Genomic DNA, 20,221 nt, shown 5'->3' with positions numbered 1-20,221 from the left:
AATATCAAATGGTTAGATGATTAAGTGCTTTTGGAATTGAGGTAGATTCGGGATGGAGAACAAATCTATTAAGACGGATTGTGGAAAAGGAGGCCGAAGAGGCATGGTGATGATCGGCCTAGGGTTATTGTATGGTCGTGGAGATGATAATGGTGAAAATCGAGGTAGTCGGTAGGAAAAAGATAGAGAAAAAGTAGGGCCGTTTCTTAGGGTTGGGGGATGCGGCTAGATGAAGAGGAAGGTAGCAATGAAGATCCTAGGTAGTAGTTAGGGTTATAAAGCTTAGAGATACTTGAACAAGGAGGAAGGAAACGATTTTGCAAATTAACTTTAATAATCCTAGATAATTATCCAGATGCACACCCTGGTTTGATTAGACTTGGCGATAGGACTGAACAAGCTTTAATCTTATTATGTAACATAAGTAAAAACACTTAATTAAAACACTTAAACTGGAGTTCCTTATTGTTGGGCGTTGGAATGCCAATTTATTTTCTTGGCTCTCGGAAAAATGCGTGCGAACGATCTCAGGAGCATTCAAATACCTATTTAATCTTCTGCTCTTGAAATATTACGTACGAATATTAATTTATTCTGTTGTTCTGGGGAATTTGCATTCAAAAACCTGAAGGGTCGTTCGTGCCCAATTCCGAAATTGGGCCTTTCGGTTGTTGAAATTTTACTTCCTTCTAATCAACTCCTATCTAACCATTACAAAGGTGAAACTTGATTAGCGAAACAAAAAACATGTTGTGACTAAAGGAACTCGCTTGTAAGAGCAACAATTAAGCGTTGCTGAGGCAGTCGACGAACTAAAGACAGCAGCGCATAGTGGCGCTCTCATGAAGGAGGCACCAAAATAGTAAGTTGTTGAGGCATCTTGCTTAAAAGAATGGTGGTCCAATGTCAACAAGGAGGTTGATGAGCTCGATGTAAGGGGTGTTTCTCCTCAAGTGGGCTGCTATGCATGAGATTGTGCTTGTGAAAGAGACACCGAGTAAGAGAGTTGATGAGATATCTTACATAAAGAAGCTACGTTCTAGAGGAGGTCAATGAGCCTAAAGTTACAGCATATGAAGGTGCTCTCGCAAAGGAGGCACTCAACAAGCAAGTAACAATGAAGACGTCTTGCTTCTCACAAACTAAAGTCAACAAGGAGTTCGATGAGCCCAAAGTTATAACATATGAAGGTGCTCTCACAAAAAAGGCACTCGACGAGCAAGTAATGATGGAGACGTCTTGCTTTCTACAAATCGAAGTCAACAAACTCAAGATGAAAGATGCTCTTTTTAAGTGAGTTGCGATGTATTGGGTTGTGCTCATAGAGGCATTCAACGAGTGAGTTGCTGATGCAACTAGCTTGCTGAATCTACGGTCTAACATCAATGAGGTCGACAATCTCAAATTGACAACTACTCTCCTTAAGGAGGTTTTATCACATGGGTGTGCACTTGCAAATGAGGCACTTAATGACAAAGTTCTGGCTGTTGAGGTGGAGCTCGTTGTGCAGTCTAGACTAAAGATACTCCACCAAACACTTTAAAAGTTTAAGGAGCTGTGGAGAACCTTTGAGGCGTTAATGGAAGTAGACCTCACCTAGCCATCAAGGGAGTTGCACGAGGCGATGGTGTGGGGCTAAAAATTGTCCAAACTTATCGTAGAGGACAAGATTAAGCAAACCTAAATTAGTAGAGGGTTGATTTATACAAATAATCGATGACCATTCATTCCTAAAGGAGATAACTTGTGAAGGAACCTCCTAAAAGGTTGTTATGATGCCAAGAGAGCAAGACACCAGTGGCAAGAAGCAACGAGGGCATAGCTAAAAACTATAAGCGCTCGATTGAGACCGTCACACATTAGGTGTCAGAGAATGTGAAGCCTCATCAAAATTTAGGTTGAAATCGAGCACCAAGAATGTCCAAAGATAAAGTAGCGTTATAGTGAAGGTAAACTCGAGGGACACTGCGGTAAATAGCAAGATTGATGCTTATCCTATATTACTAAATAAATAAGTAATGGCAACTTTTATTGACTTCGAGAAACTAAAGTCTCACTTGTGGCCTTATCTAGTTAGATAAGTTATTTAGGACCTTTAGTTTTTATATCTAGTATTCTAAATATCTACAAAAGATACTTAATAACTTTGGTCTTATCTCTAATCTTAAATATTTTAGAGAAGATATCAGAGAATCTTAATAGCTAAATTTCTTTTGGCCTTTATATAAAGATTTAAATATTTACTTATAAAAGGATCTAAAGTTAGTGAACTAAAATAGAAGTAAGAACTTCACAAAGAAAACTTATTTTTTCTAACTTATTAAAGTCTTTTTTTTCTAACTTTTTCACTTTTTTTTTTTACTTTGAGTTTAACTTTATCTTGCAAAGAAGGTAGAGTACTGGGCGGACTATCAAATCAATCGAAAAGATTAAGTTTATGACAGACCGTTGAGGTGATGGTATCGATGGAAACCTATTAAGGATTGCCATTGTGCCATTGATCTTTCAAACAACCAGTCCATCTGGAGCTTTAGATCTAAAATGCTATTTGAAGTTGTTAACGTACTATTATTTTTATACTATGCCTACGAGACAATATATATATATTGAAAAATAAACTTAACTCATTACTCATTAGAACCTAACTATGGTTTTAGTGAAAAGTAGGAAGCCAAACTCACTCTTGTCACCGACAAAGAAGTCATCACTAGCAAAGAAGTCATTGTCACTTAGAGATGACATTGCCTTTGTGCTTAGTAGATCTCATTGCTAGTATTATTCTAGTTTTGAACAGTCGTTGATAAGAAGTTCCTCATCCCATAGCATTGACTTCTACCCTTGAATGTGACCTTATTGTTGATCTTTGAGAGCAATGACACAATAGCTAAAATGCTCTCTTTAGTGAAAAACTTTTCTTGGCCTTGTCGGTAGTTGCAACGATCTCGTGATTTGATCTCCTTGAGCCTATCGTGGATGTGATAATGGAGGAGGCCATCATGGACAAAGAAATTACCAACAATTACAGTCATAGGGTTCAAGCCTTGGCTTATAGTTGATCTTTTTTCTTTGCATAAGATCTTCATCTAGGTCCTCTCTTGCCATTACATTGGTTCTATTCCTATGATTTGATTGTAGAAATTTTCTTTTAAGCAATTAGGATATTTCAATTAATTTATTGTTGCCTTGTGTGCCTTTGGGTGCTGCATCAAGATGGATCCAGCCATAAGATTAATCGTTGATTTGATCAATTTTATGGTTATTCTCTTTTGCTACTATCAAACATCTTACCAAAGTAATTGCTGCATCAAGTTAGATCATAGCAGAATTTGCTACCTCAAAACTTGAATACATCCTTCCACTTTCTAATGACTTTATGCTTTTGACAACTACTAATTAGTAATATTGGTTTGCCATTTAGGAAAGTGCACTTGATGGTTGTGATCTCCGGCCATCTCACCAAATCCATTCTTATGCCCTTTGACGCCTCCAAAGAATATGCCACTTGAAAGGCTCCTGATCATTATGTTCAGGCTTATTTGATTGCCTTTAATAACAAGGCTCTTCAACCGAAACTCATTTTTTTTTCATTGCAATTGATCTTTGGTGCCACCTTTAATTACTTTTTGTCGAGTCTATTGGTGCTTAGATATATCATCTGATGTTTAGTGCCCAAAGTGCTCAACAAAATGAATGAACTATTAAACAACTTTATAGTCAAATACGAGATTTTTGGTGTGAATTGTAGAATGTAGAGCCTCCTATTTCTTATTCTATAGACCATGAGACTTTCTGAGAGTATTGTCAACTTTATTAGTTACTGGATGTTATTCGTCCGGGATTTGCCTCTCTACCTGACACATTGGTTCATCATGGTATCTTGTCATTCCTCAGGATTGTTTGCAGCAGATTGAATAGGTTTGTCCTTAACAAAGTTAGCTTTTCAATCATCTTCTGCATCATTTGACGTCCGCCATGTCTGCTTCTTAACCTGATCTCTCAGCTATGTTGACCATTTCTAAGTATTACTCATAATACATAAATTATAGACTCTGATGCCACACATTATATAACTCTAAACTCCTCTATTTCTCACTGCTTGTTTAGTTTCTCCTCATTTGCTAACAGTCCATGCTGCTAATGGTTCTCTTCTTTCAACTAATTATCTAGTTCTATTACCACTACTTTTGTGCCTTTTAGCTTATTTTGCTACATGTCTTCCATATTCTAAATCTGCGGACGAAGATTTTCTTTGTTAGTAACATTTGTGACTCTAGATATACTATTTTATTTATTCTTGGTCGAGATATTAGAGTTGCTCGTAGAGTTGGTAGCTTATATCACCTTTCATTTTTTTTACATCTTTGTATTCCATCTGTGTCCTATTTTGTTGGTGCCACCATCTTTTCCATTGACTTGTGATATTGTCGGTTAGGTTGTATTTTTGAGTCTCGCCTTAACAGACTTTTGGCCCTATGTCTAATTATGTGGGATGCAAGTTGGCCAAACACTTGACCCTTCCCTTCTCTTCAAATGTTAATAAAAGCAATTCTCCTTTTGACCTTATTTATTCTAATATTGGGAACCTACACCTTCCTCTTTTATGTGTGGATTATTTATATTATGTGAGCTTCATAGATGATTTTTCTAGATATACATAGTTTATCTTATTTGCCATAGATTTAAAATTTCTTAGATTTATTAAATTTTATATTCATAGTTTACACTCAATATCAAAAATATATTAAGGTTTTTAGGTTTGATTATGCTCGAAAGTACACATTTTCTGCTATGTATTCTACCTTTCATTCTTATGTTACATTCTTCCAATAATCACATCCTTATACTCATGAGAAAAATGGTGCAATAGAATAAAAATATCGACACATATTGGAGACTACTCATTCTCTTCTTCTTAGTTCTTTTGTTCCTCATTCTTTCTAGTAGATATTTTAACTTATGCAAACCTTACCAACCTCATGCCTTCTCTTTTACATAATCATTCTCCACATGAAATTCTTTTCTCTATTAAGCCAGTCATCTTCATGTTTTTGAATGTACATATTGTCTTTCTTCTTGCTCATGAGTATAGCAAGTTATTTACCAGATTTTTGTGATGTATTTTTCTTGGGTATAGTTCTTAGCATAGTGGGTATCATTACTATTATCCTTTAACTCAATAGATGAATAATTTCTACATCTTCTCCTCTTCCTCAGCTTCCTCTTAAGCCCTTGCCTATCCTTATTCTCCTAAGGAGTCCATTTTCAAAGATCATAATGCATTTTCTTTTTATCGTCCTTATATTATTTAGGTGTATTCTCGATGGGTCAATTATGTTTCTTCTATGTCTAGATCTCCTCTTGTTACCTTTGCTCCACCTTTACCTATGTCTCCTCTGCCCGACTGTACTATAGGTCTTTGTCATTAATAGCATGAGCATCGTCCCCCTCAAAGATATGAGTATGTCGATGTTGCATGCTATTCTTCTAAGTTTCATGCCTTTCTCATAGCTCTTCATGCAGAACATGAATATAATTATTATCAAGAGGCTATTGTTCAAGTGTGCTATGGTGAGGAGTTTGAAGCCTTTGAGCGTACTCGGACATGGGATATCATTCTATTACTGAGTGGAGTTAAGCCTAGTAGTTGTATATGGGTTTTATAAGATCAAATGGTGGCACAATGGTTCTATTGAGTGATACAAAGCTTGTTTTTATTTTAGTAAATTATGTATATATACATCATACAAAGTATGTTGTTCCATGGGCATTATATAGGGATACATATACATTGACACTCTCCCATAAACTCAAGGTAGATTAAATACAAAGAATTTAGTAATAAAATACTTAAGATAGAGTTGGATACAACTTGGTGAAAAGATCAATAATTTTCTCAATAGAAGATATATGAGGAAGATTAATAGTGCCAGTTAGAGACTAATATTGAACAAATGAGCATCCATCATTCCACCTCGATGTGCTTAATTCTTTTGTGAAATAAAGGATTAGTTGCAATTTGTATAGCACTCATTTTATCACAACAAAAAACGGTAAGCATAGGGGTTAACACAATCAGGTCCACCTATAGATGTCTAAGATGAATGATCTCCTTTGTAGTTGTGGACATAGCCATGTATTCTACTTTAGTGCTAGCGCATCCTATCTTTTGCTATGCCAAGGGATAGCAAAATCTTCGAGAAATAAACAATACCCAGTGATGGAGTGACAGGTGATAAGATCTTTAGCCCAATTAGCATTAGAGTAAGCTCGAAGCACAAGTGACAAATTTGTAGACATCAAATGAGAGCAAGTAATCCCGCACATGCATGGGAATATGAAGAAGTGATGTGTAATGAGCAGATCAAGGAGGTGCGACAAACTAAATAACTATACTAATAGTATGTGAGATATCTAGTATGGTGATACATCAGTACACTAGTTAACATGTAATATATCGATATCTACGACTAATCAAGTCAAAAGAATACTTTTATTGAGATAGAAGTAAAACCTCTCTCACTTTAAGTAATCTCATGACCCATAAAAATAATATTAAATCCTCAAAACCTTTATTTGAAAGTACTAAGACAAGTGCTTCTAAAAGACTTAATAGAAACCAAATCATCACCGGTAATAATCATATCTTCTATAATAGAGTATGAGAATAACTCTACCATGCAATGATGACCGCACAAACACAGAGTGGTAATAAACAATCTCAATGATTGCGTGATGAAATCACTCAAACCAAGTACAAGGTGATGAAGGCAACATACGTGAGACAAAAGAATAGATTAGCTAAGACAAATGTTGCATATAAACTATCTTAGATGAGTTGCCATGGAAAAAAACATTCTTTACATCCATCTAAAACAAAGTCCAATGACGAACTACGACAACCGTAAAAAGAGTCATAACAGAAGTCCTTTTCATCCGATGATCTAACTACTGCTCAATAGGCTGCCCTTCCTCGAGGACTTGTTCTTACGGTTGCCATGCTGATATACTCGGTACGCAGCATTCAATTCTTGAATTGGAAAATACCCTAATTCTGTAAATAAATAGCTTGGTGATGCAATTATGTTCTACAACATTTGTGGTTTTCCAATTTTCCTTTGGTGATAATTCTGCAGGGTTATTCAGGGCACGGTGATTGCATTTCTAATTACTATTATCTATCACATTCTTCTTGGACTCTAGAGAGTCTGGACAAAGAACCCAAGGTAAGTAGCCAGATACAAGATTAAAGATGTTCTGGGAACAGAGAAGAATTTGAGGGCAAGAATGGAACGTGCTATTGTTGTATTCATTCTCATACATTAGTAAATGATCAAGAGAGACATTCTTTTCTCTATGACCCACAGTCTAATTTGAGCTGAAGAAGAGTCAAGATAAAGTTTAAGCGGTGGAAATTGGCCGTGCATATGAGAGCAAATTGCAAGGGAGGATTAAGATGCCATCCTTTTCATCTCTTGTGATGCCTCTATCTTACGTAATTTTCTCTAAAAAGTGATAGAAAAAAGGTAATATAAGCTACTTTTTCCTCCATCCTTAGAAGTTAATTTGCTCTAGGAAAAGCATGGAGTGAGTGGAGGTGAAGACAGTTGTGTGATGAAACATGAACCATGGCACTGCATAGGAATAAGATTGCAGTAATTAGCAGATCATCAACACTTCTGGTGAGTGAGATCTTATCAAATACCAAAAAATGAAATATTATTCAGGTACAAGTATCAAACTCTTCTACATAGCTAGTAATTCTTGATTATCCCCAGCTCCACCTTTCTGCTGTTCTTTTTGAATCTCTAATTCATGTCAGTGAGTCCCACAAAATAAAGAGCTAACCAGTATAAGCTAGCTCTGCTTTGAAGTTAATTATTAATGCAACAACTTGAAGAAAATTCATTGCAAACTGGTACAGAGTTTCCCAAGAATGTTACTACTAAACAAGACACCCAGTAACAAACAATTTGCAGAGTACGGGAAAGTTAATCTCTTTATCAAATGATGGTAGCATTCAGATTTTCATAGCAGGTTGCTTCAAACTATAGTAAAGAGAACTGATGTCTACCTTCCGACTTCCTGATAAGTAACTGAATTAATTATTGCCATCAGTTGACAGAGACGCCCTGCAGTTGGTTTGCCATCAGCTGACAAAGATGGTCCTGCAGTTGGTGTTACATTGTCCTTGGATAGCCAACGGCAATGTATAGTCGACGAACGCATATCTACAACAGCAAAGGAAGATAAAAAGAGTGAGATTAATCCAAAGCTAACCAAATGCTAAACAAGAAATAGGTGATCAATCCATTATGTCAAGCATTATTATCACGCAAAATCATAATCCAAAGACCTAGCCTTGTTGACTTTCTTTACTTTAGAGTGGTTAATAATAGTAGCCTTGTCATAGCATATGACAAATATCATAACTTTATGCATTACACTAATCAACTAAGAAAGAATGCTTTCAAAAGAGTGTTAGTGATCGACAAATTTGTGAGAAAGCAAAAGTCTTTCATGATATAAATTTTTTTAGATTTAATTATAAAGATCAGTGGCACAATTTTTTTCCATTTAACTGAAATGTGTTTGAACCAGATTTGATTTCGATTGAACGAGATGATTCGATTAGAATAGATTTTTCTTGAGAGCAAATTTTATCTAATGTTGAAAATTTATTAAAATAGGTTTTTTCAAATGACAAATTTTATCCAATATTGAAAGTTTATTCCAATAGTTGGTTTCATGAGAGTTTTAACTTTTCTAATGTTGGAAGTTGGTTTGAACTAGATACATTTTGAACATTCATATTTTTGAATGAAATTTGATCCATTCGAACAAATGTGAAAGATTTCTCTATTGAGGCCGAATTGTCTCCAAATTATAGCTGTTTGGGAGTTTACCTTTTGGGACTCTAAAAGAGAAGTCTCAAAGGAAATAGGGAACCAACTCCGGGGACTATTGAAAATGTTTACAAGAACAAAAAGAGAAAAGTTGGAAGGACGGAATTATAAGGTTTTCATATATACCACATCTTAATAGAGTTTTATTAGATTCTAGATTATGTTTACTATTGTCTCAAAGGTCACAGTGGCAGATCTTTAACCTTACCGGCCACTAAGATTGGTAACCAAGTATAGAAAACTATGTATTAAGCAAATCACTTTAGAAATGATTGTGAATAGTAACAAATAATTTATAAATATTTTATAATTATTAATTATTATGATACTTTGTTTGATCTCAGAAAAGAGATCCTCTATGTTAAAAATATTGTGTTTGGATGTGATCGTACATTCTCTATTTTAGCTATTGATTAGGGTTCTAATTAAAAAATTATATTCTAACAAAAAAATTAAATATTTTCAAGAAGTAGCTTTGCTGAGTTATATGCTTAATGCTTTAATAGTACAATGGACCAATCCGTTCCAACAAACATAAGCAGTATCTGTGATCTCATGTAGCTCATGGTGAAATTAGTAGGAAAACTATAACCGGTCACTCCATTATGTATGCGATTTACTCTCCCTGTAGGCATCCTTTCCTATCTATGTGCAAACTCTACAAAGTTGGAAGCCCTGTTCTCCAGGTAGCAGCTGCACTGTGATCCTCAAACAGCTTCATGGGTGAAATTTCCGTTTTGCGACTCACTATTTTCTTTGCCAAGCTTAGATTTCGTTAAAGAAAATAAAGACTGCTGTGGCTTGGTTGCTGCTTGTTCATCAGAGCCTTGCAAGTTGAGGCATGTGTATAAGGACATCCCTGCAAGAGCTGTAATAGCCCCACAGATACTTGATATGCCAGGATTTGAATTAAAAATAAGGAACCCTCCAAGAAGGATAACACAAGTTTTGAACTGCCCAAGAACGACATGTGATGTTGCCGAAGTTGCCCTGTGATAAAGAAACATGAAAAAAAATGAGATTTAATGCTAAAGAAATTTGGTAGAACATTTTATGGACAAAATGAAGAAGAAAGAGGCTCCTCACCCAAGGGCCAAAGCACCAGATAACTGAAGAAGAAAGCCAAGGAGAGCAGACATAAAGATAGCTGATGAATGGAAGAAGTTCCATTGAAAGGATAGAACACCTGGGGGATCGAGCCAAGGCATCAGAGCGACTAGAAAGAGAAGCGTGATTGGTGTTGTCTTCCACATTAGACTGTTCCATTAATTAGTATTATTAGGAGATTATACATAATGAATCGATTTTCTAAACAGACTTCTCGAACAACAGAATACATACGCTAATGCCGTCCAGTTATCCTTCTGCTGTAGATTGGCCCATAAAATCTTATTAACTGCACTAGGTACTATCCAAGCTAATGCTATACAAGCCCCAAAGAAGTGGAACTCAAGGTCTGTAACTGTTGCAATCGCGACGCCGATGGAGACAATAGTCAGTGCCAGTACCTGTAACATCCACAAATTTTACATCAGAAGCTGTACAACGTAACTTCTGAAATTCTACTTATATGAGGTCGTTCACCTTTTGATAAGAGACAATCTTCCTAAAAAATATGAACTCAGATAGAACAATTGTTGGAGTTACAGCAATCTTAGACATCTGATAGAAACCAACACTGGACAATGAACAGTTGAAGCTTCATCAGAAAAAGAACCAAAAATTGAAAATCTCAACTACTGGAACAGAAATACTATGGCACATTACTCGCAATTACCTATTATACTTCAGACTGACATTGGCAAGGCCATTAGAAAGAGACATAACAATGCCAAGAGTTAAGAGGGAAGAGAATGAGGTTGACTTGGCAGGAGGTGCAGCTGGAATGAGGCAAAATGCATTCAACACAGCCATGAAACTCCAGCTCAAGACGTAGTGGATAAAGGTGAGAAAGATGGGGTAGTTGAACCCAACTTTGCCAAGTACCTGAGAATAGATCAGGATGTCAAGTATATATCAGACGAATGACCAACCTATGATGTGGAAATAACAGAGGAACCACGCACCAACTTGTTCATCATGATGATACCAACTGAGACCAAGAAATTGAAAGATAAAGCAACCGTTGGGCCGCAAACACGTTGCTGCAGATGCTTGGCGCCTTCTGATGTGCATAGCTCACTAAAAATGGAGGCTCGCAGTTCCTCAAGAGCTCTACCTGAAATTTATATAGGAAAAGCTGCAAACACATTAGCTTCTCTTTCTTTCTCTTTTTCTAGTTCTTTTTCTTTGGTTTGGTATTTAGTATTTACATGCTGCACTAGTACATATATAATAATTAAAGACGTGCCATTTTAACCAAATCAAGTACAATAGTCATATGCCGGAGAATAATTCTTGGTGAGATCTTATCATGTAACTCCAACCAACTAGCAATGCACTTGTTGGAAATCGAATGGAAAAAATACGATAAAATATGCAGTTCCACCTACTTTCTTGTAAAAATTGATAGTCTGCCAAATTGTTTTCCCGCAGGTTAAGGCATAAGTTAAGGCACTGACAGAGCTTTAGTTATTTTAATTATTGTTGCATGATCCATTGGAAGAAATAAAAGTCCAGAATTTTGTATTGTTTACTAAATATAAATAAATAAAGAAAATCAAATTCTATGATTCATCCATTGAAGCTAATAAGTAACTTTTTGACATGATATTTGAGAAAATGAATAGACCCCAAGTGGCTGGTGGCCCTTCTTCCACAAGTTCTTCAAGCACAAAGACAAAGAATACATCAATCCCCTCCATGTCTAAAGTGTTAAGATTTCATCAAATCCAGTGCGACCCAGATCAGAAAACAATACAAATAACCCACATTTCATCAGAATCCATGACCCATTAGACAAAAGCTAGCATTTCTAGACTGGTGAAAGGGAAAGGAAACAGAGAGACCTCTTTCGCCTGCGTCGCTGTCCTTGCGTTTGAGGAGCTTCTTGACATCATTCTTCATTAAGAATCCCATCACCTTCCTACTGCAAAGCATCGTAAGAAACCCCCTCGAAACCAAGCCGAGAGAGAGCAAACAAGAGCTCTGAAAGAAAACCCAAAGAGCTCACCGGGGAGTGGTGACCGTTGTCTCTGGAAGTGCGAGATGGCAAGGGAGTTAAAAAAAAAAACCAAACATGACGTGTTCGACACTCGAAAGACACATGGCTGCCGCTGGAGATCAAGAGTTGGTGGTTCGTTGATCTGAGTCGTTCGTTTACTGGACCCTTTTAAGTGGGTTAGGCGTAGCATAGCGATTGAGGAATCCGAGTAATTAATAGGGTTGGGTGCAGGTGTTATGTTGCGGCTGTTCTAAGTATGGGGGTTAGGAAAGTTGACTCATTCGTCTTATTGTTTAGGTTTTTCTTTTCATGCTTACACTCCAAAATTTCATATTTACTTGTATAAAAGCTCATGGTTTCTATGGTGGATACTTTGATAAATCCGTCTTAAGCATGAGAGAGGCTTTTCAGTTTTTAGAGGTTTGGAGGTAAAGCAGCATCTCCTGAGCCACCACTTAATCAATCCACTAACTACCTCCTAAGAACAAAGACTCGGCAATAATTTCACCCTCAAGGTGAGTAGTTTGGTGTTTATCTTATAGGTTTTGTTGCACAAACTAATTGGAGAGGAATAAGTTATAAATAAAATACTATTGCTTCGTGCATATCCAAAGAGGATAGTAAGGATCAATATAATAAGTCATTCATTGCGGGAAACACTCATCAGGTGGAATGGATAGACCCAAAGTTAAATTTTAGACCGACTAGGTGAAATAGATAATTAAGGCAGAGTCAATGACCAATTCAAAGTCAAAGGAAGTTAAGTTAAATGAGACTTTGGCCCCCACAAGCCTAAGATAGGTTTCATATTGCATGTTCTTTTTTTTTTTTTTTATGTTTCCATTGTAAAATCCCCCTATTTTATTATGTTTTTAACATATTAAACTTGCTTTATTTTCTAGTAGTGAAGTTCTGCATTTCATCTAATGCCACTTTGTCGATTTTCATTAAGCAACAGTACCTTTTTTTTAGAGATTATTTTTTTCTTTTATTTTCTTTTAATGGCATTATCGGCTTCCATTTAAGCTACCAATATAATTAAATTTAAAGATACTCATGAAAGAGATTAAGTTATAAAGGATTAAATAAGCTTTCTAACTCATAAAAAATAATATTAGTCGGAGTTCATATGAAAAAGATACGAGCAAAAGAGTAATCAGTAATGTAATTCTTTACTAAATATGTAATTAACTTTTCTTCACTGTTTCGCTCGTACTTTTCTCATATAAATTCCGATCGAAATTATTTTATACACGTTAAAAAACTTATTTAATTTTTCACAATTTCATACTTCATCTTGCATGAATATTTTTAAATTCGACCATTTAAAGGGCTTAAAAATTATTGAAAAATGACATCTTAAAATAATAAGATAATCTATTGAGAAATAAGGTAATACATTGATAACTTATTTAATATATTCCTAAATAACATAATTAACTTTTGTTCATTGTTTGGCTCATATTTTATCATATGAACTTTGATCAATATCATTTTATATGTGTTGAAAAGTTTATTCAACTCCATATCTCATGAGTATCTCGAACTCGATCATTTTAAGGGCCTAAATTCAAATTCGGTCATATGAATAATTAAATCAACTTAAGTTCACTCTTTTTCTTATATAGATCTTTCCAATGTAAACTCCCATTGTTATTATTTTATATGTATTGAAAAGCTTATCTAGCTCTCTACAAATATATTTATTTTGAGTATTTTCAAATTAGACCATTTAGAAGGGTTAACAAATTTACTAAAAGATGATAGTTTAAAATAATAACATAATCTATTGAGAAATAAAGTAATACATTGATCACTTCTGTTATATATTACTAAATAATATAACTAATTTTTGTTAATTATTTTGCTTGTATCTTTCTCGTATGAACTCCGATCAATATAATTTATATACATTAAAAAACTTAGTTAATCCTATAAAACTTTATATCTTACGAGTTTCTTCAAACATTTAGTGGCTAAATTCAAATTTAGCCATTTGAATAATGAGATTAACTTTGGTTCACTCTTTTGCTTATAAGTTTTTCATATGAACTCTAATCGATATTATTTTATATACATTAAAAATTTACTCAATCCTCTACAATTCTATTTCTCATGAGTATCTTCAAATTCGACTATTATAGGGCTTAACATAAAAAAAAATAATAGATTAAAATAATAATGTAATCCATTGAGAAATAAGATAATACATTGATGACTTATGGAATACGTTACTAAATAAAGTAATCTTTTCTCATATAAACTTTCATTAATATTGTTTGATATGTATTGGAAAGCTTATTTAATCATCTACAACTTTTTATTCGATTATCTTTGAATTTAATCATTTATTTGGTCTAAATTCAAGTTCGACCATTTGAATAATGAAATTATCTTTGGTTCACTCTTTTATTTATATCTTTCTTATATGAACTCCAATTAGTATTATTTTATATATGTTAGAAAGTTTATTCATTTTCTACAATTTTATGTCTCATAAATATCTTCAAATTCGGTCATTTAGAAGGCTTCAAATTTATTTAACGATGACTGATTAAGATGATAATGTCATACATTGAGAAATAAAGTAATACATTGATCACTTAAATAATACATTACTAAATATTATGATTCGACCCACATGGGTTGTCAGTTGAGTCAAATCTAGTTATAGAGGATTCACTTGCTAGTATTTGCTTCTAAGTTAATCAACTCCAATTGCGTCACGGATCATCCTCGTATGATAATAAATCTATCTTGATAATAAAAATAATATACATAAGCACAAATCTATCTAATTTAATTAATTAATCCATAGTTAACTATTACGGGTTTGGGTTATGTCCACCTAAAAATCCTTATATTTATTAATCAGGTAAAATTGGTATATTAATTATGATGGTTTGACGCACTATTAAAAGTTATTAATACAATTATCATCATGATCATTATTCTCCTATTAAATGTCGATTAAAAGTAAAGTAAAATAGAACCCATTAATTAACTTGCTTATTGAATATTAAAGCATATTTCATATGATTAACATTTATTAAGATTAATTTATAAAAATTATTATAACTAACAAAAAATACCCTTGAAAGATGATTAATAATTGAGGGCCAAGTTGACAAGAATAAATGAATAAAATGGTTAAAGTAAACTAAAACAGAATAAAGGGTAATTGATCTACTTGGGTCAGCTCAAAGCCCAAAGGCCCAATGCAACTAAGCTTAAAACCAAATGGTTGGGCTATAGACATGGGCTTGGGTAGGTTCAGTTATTTGTGTAGTCAAAACAACTATGAATAACAAATAACAAAAAACCTGATAGTTATTATAAATAATTAATTTTAATAAAAAATATTATTTACAATTACTATAGTTCATGACCTCTAATATTTTAAACAAATAAATTATCATTTCCTGAAAATTAAATTTATGACTCAATTCAATAAAGCCAAGTTTAAAAATATAACTAAGAAAATTAAAAACTAAACTCAGATAATTGGGTTGGCCCATAGCCCAAATAAAGGGATGGATTGTGAGTTGCCCACAGCCCACCACCACTAGCTCTCAAGTTGCTTATTGTCCAGCTCAAAAGGAGTGGTTTGGCCCAACCCAAACCCCACCTTCTTCACCTTTTTTCTATCTTTCCCGTTGGAGTCATGGAGTGATACAATTTGGGTCCAATCGGCTTAAATTACGAGGACATTGGGCTTGATAGATTGAATTTATTTATTTTTTGATTGATTCATATTTATCTCTTATGTAATCTCTTAAGGTAAGTTTAGTTAAGTCATGTAAGCCATAGCCACTAAGGCAAGTTTAATTAAGTCATGTAAGCTAAGACAAGTTTAATTAAGTCATGTAATTATCTAAGACGAGTCCTAGTTCGAGTCGTATAAGCTTTTAGGGCTAAGTCCGAGTATAACCCATTATACTGATCTCTATATAGAGCGTTAAGCTTTATTCATCCAAGCATCTAAGCATTGAAAAATTATTTAGTCATGAGTTTATCTTAAGAGTAAAAGTAAAATAATTTAAAAGTAAGTTATTCATAATTGTTTATTTTCCTAGGAGTATATTTAAGTTAGAAACCTAATTCTATCTCAATCTATAGCTACAATCATCTCCAGCAGCCAGTCTACCTTATGACCATTTACCACCACCCTTGGCCATCCGCCACCCTCCGATGACCGCCGCAATGCTAGATATTTATCGTTCTACCCCATTTTATCTTTGCTCCACTACTTTAATTATATCTTTTCATACATCTGATTAACATAAAACTATAGCTATTAGAACTCTAACTCACGAGGCTACCACCATTTAAATTTTTATAATTTTATTACATCCGGATCGGTCTATATCTAGTTCGTAACATTGGAGAAGAGAAAAACAATCATTAATAGAAATGCCAATCTACCCACAGCTAGGTGAATGCAACCCAAAAACCCCATAAGAAGATTGAGGATGGTGAGGGGAACAATTTGAAATTTGCGTGGGGAGGCATGAGGCCGCCGACCAATTGCATTTCTAACGAAATCAAGAGATAAGAAAAATTGGGAAAAAATATTAAATACTTTATTAAACCCAAATTACTTATACCTGCTTGAAGACAACGCTCTAATGAGTCGTTCGATAGGGTCAACATCCTCCAACGGTGCTCTAGCGCAAAGGAAATTAAAAGGGAGTAGCCGGCAGTCATGAGAGAGAAAATAGAGAAAAATAGAGAAAAGAGAGAAGAAGAGAGGGAAGGGGAGAACGTGGGGAAGTGGGGCATGCGCCTCTCACGTGTACATACAAATTTATTTTTTAAATCATAGTACATGATGTTACAATACTATCACCAAAAATAAAAACTTTATCCTCAAATTTAGGAGATAAACCTCTACTGGAGCAAAAGTCATGGATATAAGAAAATTTAAGAATAATATCTTACATGCTTACATCCCGAACTATAGATCTAATGAGTTCAAAAAGATTAACACATCGATTAGGGAAAAGAAACTTTTATGGCCAAGATTACTTGCACATGAACTTAACTCTCACCGTTATAGATGACTATACATATACTACAAATTATAAACTCTTCGAAATACGATCCAAAACTAAATTTTGTTCACAGTTGTTCATTCTAATAGGTGTACTAGCTTGATATAGTACCAAACAAAATATTAAACAAACTTTAATTATAAGGTCCAACTCGACTCTACTGATGAACATCATCACCCAAGAAAAGATAGCTAAAGATCAAGAGTATCAAATCGACTAGATGTGACTCATTATCATCTGAAACTAATAGCCATACATCTCATCTTGATAAAACCCAACTATACATTTATGTCATAGTTCCAAGTGATCCAACGATATGCAAGCCTTGTTTTTCACTTTTCTAACTTGCTTCTATCTTTCCATCAATAACATCAATTTACCAACAACATGCTCTCAATAATTTAAATCTTCTACAAAATGTGAACTTTCTATAAAAGGAAGATTCGTAGTAATTACCAATGAATTAAGAAAAGATGGCATACACTAATAATAAAATGATGACCTTACAAGAAAATCAACAGCTACTAAACACAACTTAAAGAGTTTCACTTCTCCCGAGATAAAGACTTTCATATAATATCACTCATATCAATCCCCAATCTTTTATTTTCTACACGATTGAATTCTAGTAATCTAAGCATCCTCAAAATTAGTAGTTTATTAGTACTAATTTCCTATTATGATCTCCGCATCTACTATCATAAGTCATAGCCATAAAAGAACTAGCTCCAAAATAAATAAGTCCTTAAACGAAATATCAATCTTATGATATAATTCTTTATTCATCTCTACGAGTATTCAATTAAATTACACTTTTTAGGGAGCTTGAATACCCAATACGATTATGATTAATAATCAATCATTCTCCAATAGAATTTCAGATATTATTGATTGATAATTCTTTTATTAATAGTTTATCACATCTACAAGGATAAGGAAGATATAACAAACTTCATTTTAAACATTAATAATAACAACCTTGGATAATACTAACATCACTTCTAATTATTATACAAAGCTATAGTAAATTAATAAAAGCACAGTCTTGTCCTCAAGGTGTCCATGGTAGTTTTCAAACCTTCATTCGCTCTCAAACTTTATGTCCTCAATCTTCTTGTGTATCCCATCTACCACATGGAAAGGGGCCCCATGGTGGTGGTTTCTTCTCTAAGGCTCACTGATTTGAGCCATAGTCCGCCCTAGCCATAGTTAGCTTAGACAAAATCCTAGCCATGGGTGGTTCGAGCTAAGGCCTTGGCACATGCAGTTTAGGCCATGGCTCGGGTGTGGCTGGTCTAAAGAAAATGCTGACGATAGTGGCTTGGACCAAAAGTACCTAGATCATTATCGGTGGAAGACTAGGATTTCGACCTTTATTTTCAACCACAACCAGGGCTATCGCTGAGGGCTGCTCCTACGTCGTGTTGGTGGTGGAAATAGTTTGTAGAGATGGTAGGAGCTCCACCACAGGCAGAGGTGGTGCTTTGGATGCTGTTTGGGCCGGCACTTCCCCTCTCTCATGGTTTAGACTTTTATGCTGTGGGGAGGTTGGTTCCACTATGGTCGATGGCGCTAGTAGTGCAAGGAGGTGGAGGGTCGCTAGTAGGACCTATATCAAGGCCTAAACCGAGTCCTTAGGGATAGTTTGGATCTCCTTCGAGTTCTCTTTTAATTCGGCAGGAAGTTCATTGAATAATGCCTTCAGCCATGCTGGTGGCTCATCATCTAGGGTTATTGGTGGAGCTGAGGAAATCTCCAAAGGGGTGGAGATGAGTTCTTGGTTTCCCATGGTCACGATCTCCTCTAGGTTAGCTTTGGATCACGTGTTCACCATTGTTCGAGGAATGTCGGCTCTAATACCAATGTTAGGAACCATATCTGGAATAATCTGTTCGTTGGTTGATCTTGAAAAGGGCAGTAATCTCAGAAGTCTCAAAACCTAATGGCTTTCAAATGAAGTCAATCGGAGATCTAGATGGGAAGTTATGGTTAAAATAGTGGAGAAAGGTTAGATAGGGCAGAATAGTAATTAACCGACATTGTAGCGATTGTCGGAGGGTGGTGGACGGCCAGGAGTGGTGGTGGACAGCCGTAAGATAAGGTGACTACTAGTGAAGGAAGATGGCTAGGGTTTATAAGGTTGGGATGTTTCTACGGCTATAATCTATTCCTAGAAAAATAAAGGCAATCTAACGACTACGATAAAAGATAATGATAAAAATAATAACTTGGCTAAACTCAAATTCATTCCATTTAATTCAATCTTTATTATCAAAACATATCCACTCCTATTTATAAGATAAAAAATCTTAGCGGATCGGATAGACATGCTTATTATCTGATTTATTTGAAATTCAAACAATAAGTTAAAGCTAACTAACTTAACTAAATCAGTCTTCCTTATCTTTCTTGGATTAATCCTTTGTTTCTCCATAGATTCTGAATCTAGAGAATTCGTGAATACCAATATTGTAGATCTAGAGGTTGGCGATCTTATTCAGCTGGTTTGATATTATTCTGGCTTTTGTATAATATTCTGCGAATATTTTTCTAAAACTGTGCAGAGTTGAATTTAGCTAACTAAATAAAATTCTAACATATTAAGGCTCTAATTAAACCAAATAAGCAAATAAGATAACTAGACTCAATCCATAGAAACCAACATCATATGATGTGATCCGATCTAACCTCGATTGCATCATACCTAATGTAGGTAAAATCTAGGCATCTTAAAATTAACTCATCTAGCATCCTTATCATTAAGTAAAATCTAATATAATCTTAAGTATCATTTAGATATTATCAAAACTCAATCAAAACTTTAGACAACAAAGATGGTGAACACGCTCTCTAAGGACTAGCTAATTGGGTACCCATAAAACGCCTTACATCAAAGTGACCTCCAACTTGACATCAATAACTTACCATCAAATGACCCTTCTAATTTTAAATAGCTGGCAGCTAACCAAGCTTAGATAAACCTGACGCATGCATTTAGTCACTTATAATAAAAATCGATCAGTAAGAATATAAATAATTTTTTTAGGAAAGAGAAAAGAAAATAAAATAAAACTAAACGAGCTATACGATAAGCGAAAGCAGCGCCAAAACAGATATGGTGCACTATGAACTAGCAGATAAGTGACAACAGTATCAGCGAT

The 20,221-nt window shown here is 34.7% G+C and overlaps 1 protein-coding gene across 1 annotated transcript; it reads right to left on the bottom strand.

Moving 5' to 3' along the window:
• Nucleotides 1-9,355: 9,355 nt before the first annotated feature.
• LOC140778686 (nucleotide-sugar uncharacterized transporter 2-like) lies at nt 9,356-12,114 on the bottom strand. Its single transcript, XM_073123512.1, has 7 exons — nt 11,852-12,114; nt 10,970-11,121; nt 10,681-10,889; nt 10,488-10,581; nt 10,245-10,411; nt 9,990-10,160; nt 9,356-9,893 (listed from the first exon to the last, which is right to left on the bottom strand). The coding sequence occupies exons 1-7, from the start codon at nt 11,940-11,942 to the stop codon at nt 9,611-9,613; spliced, it is 1,167 nt and encodes a 388-aa protein (XP_072979613.1). The 5' UTR covers nt 11,943-12,114; the 3' UTR covers nt 9,356-9,610.
• Nucleotides 12,115-20,221: the final 8,107 nt, after the last annotated feature.

The sequence above is a fragment of the Typha angustifolia genome, chromosome 15, assembly GCF_048772165.1.
Source record: "Typha angustifolia cultivar Huaian chromosome 15, ASM4877216v1, whole genome shotgun sequence".
NCBI lineage: Eukaryota > Viridiplantae > Streptophyta > Magnoliopsida > Poales > Typhaceae > Typha > Typha angustifolia.
The sequence above is the reverse complement of the archived record's forward strand: the minus strand, read 5'-3'. Positions and strand labels throughout refer to the sequence as shown.

Excerpts from the sequence above, each read along its gene's own strand:
- LOC140778686 (XM_073123512.1), bottom strand. The coding sequence starts at position 11,942 with ATGCTTTGCAGTAGGAAGGTGATGGGATTCTTAATGAAGAATGATGTC. Across the intron at positions 10,890-10,969 it reads TCATCATGATGAACAAGTTG|GTACTTGGCAAAGTTGGGTT; the intron begins GTGCGTGGTTCC and ends ATCTATTCTCAG. Across the intron at positions 10,161-10,244 it reads GATAACTGGACGGCATTAGC|TCTAATGTGGAAGACAACAC; the intron begins GTATGTATTCTG and ends TTAATGGAACAG.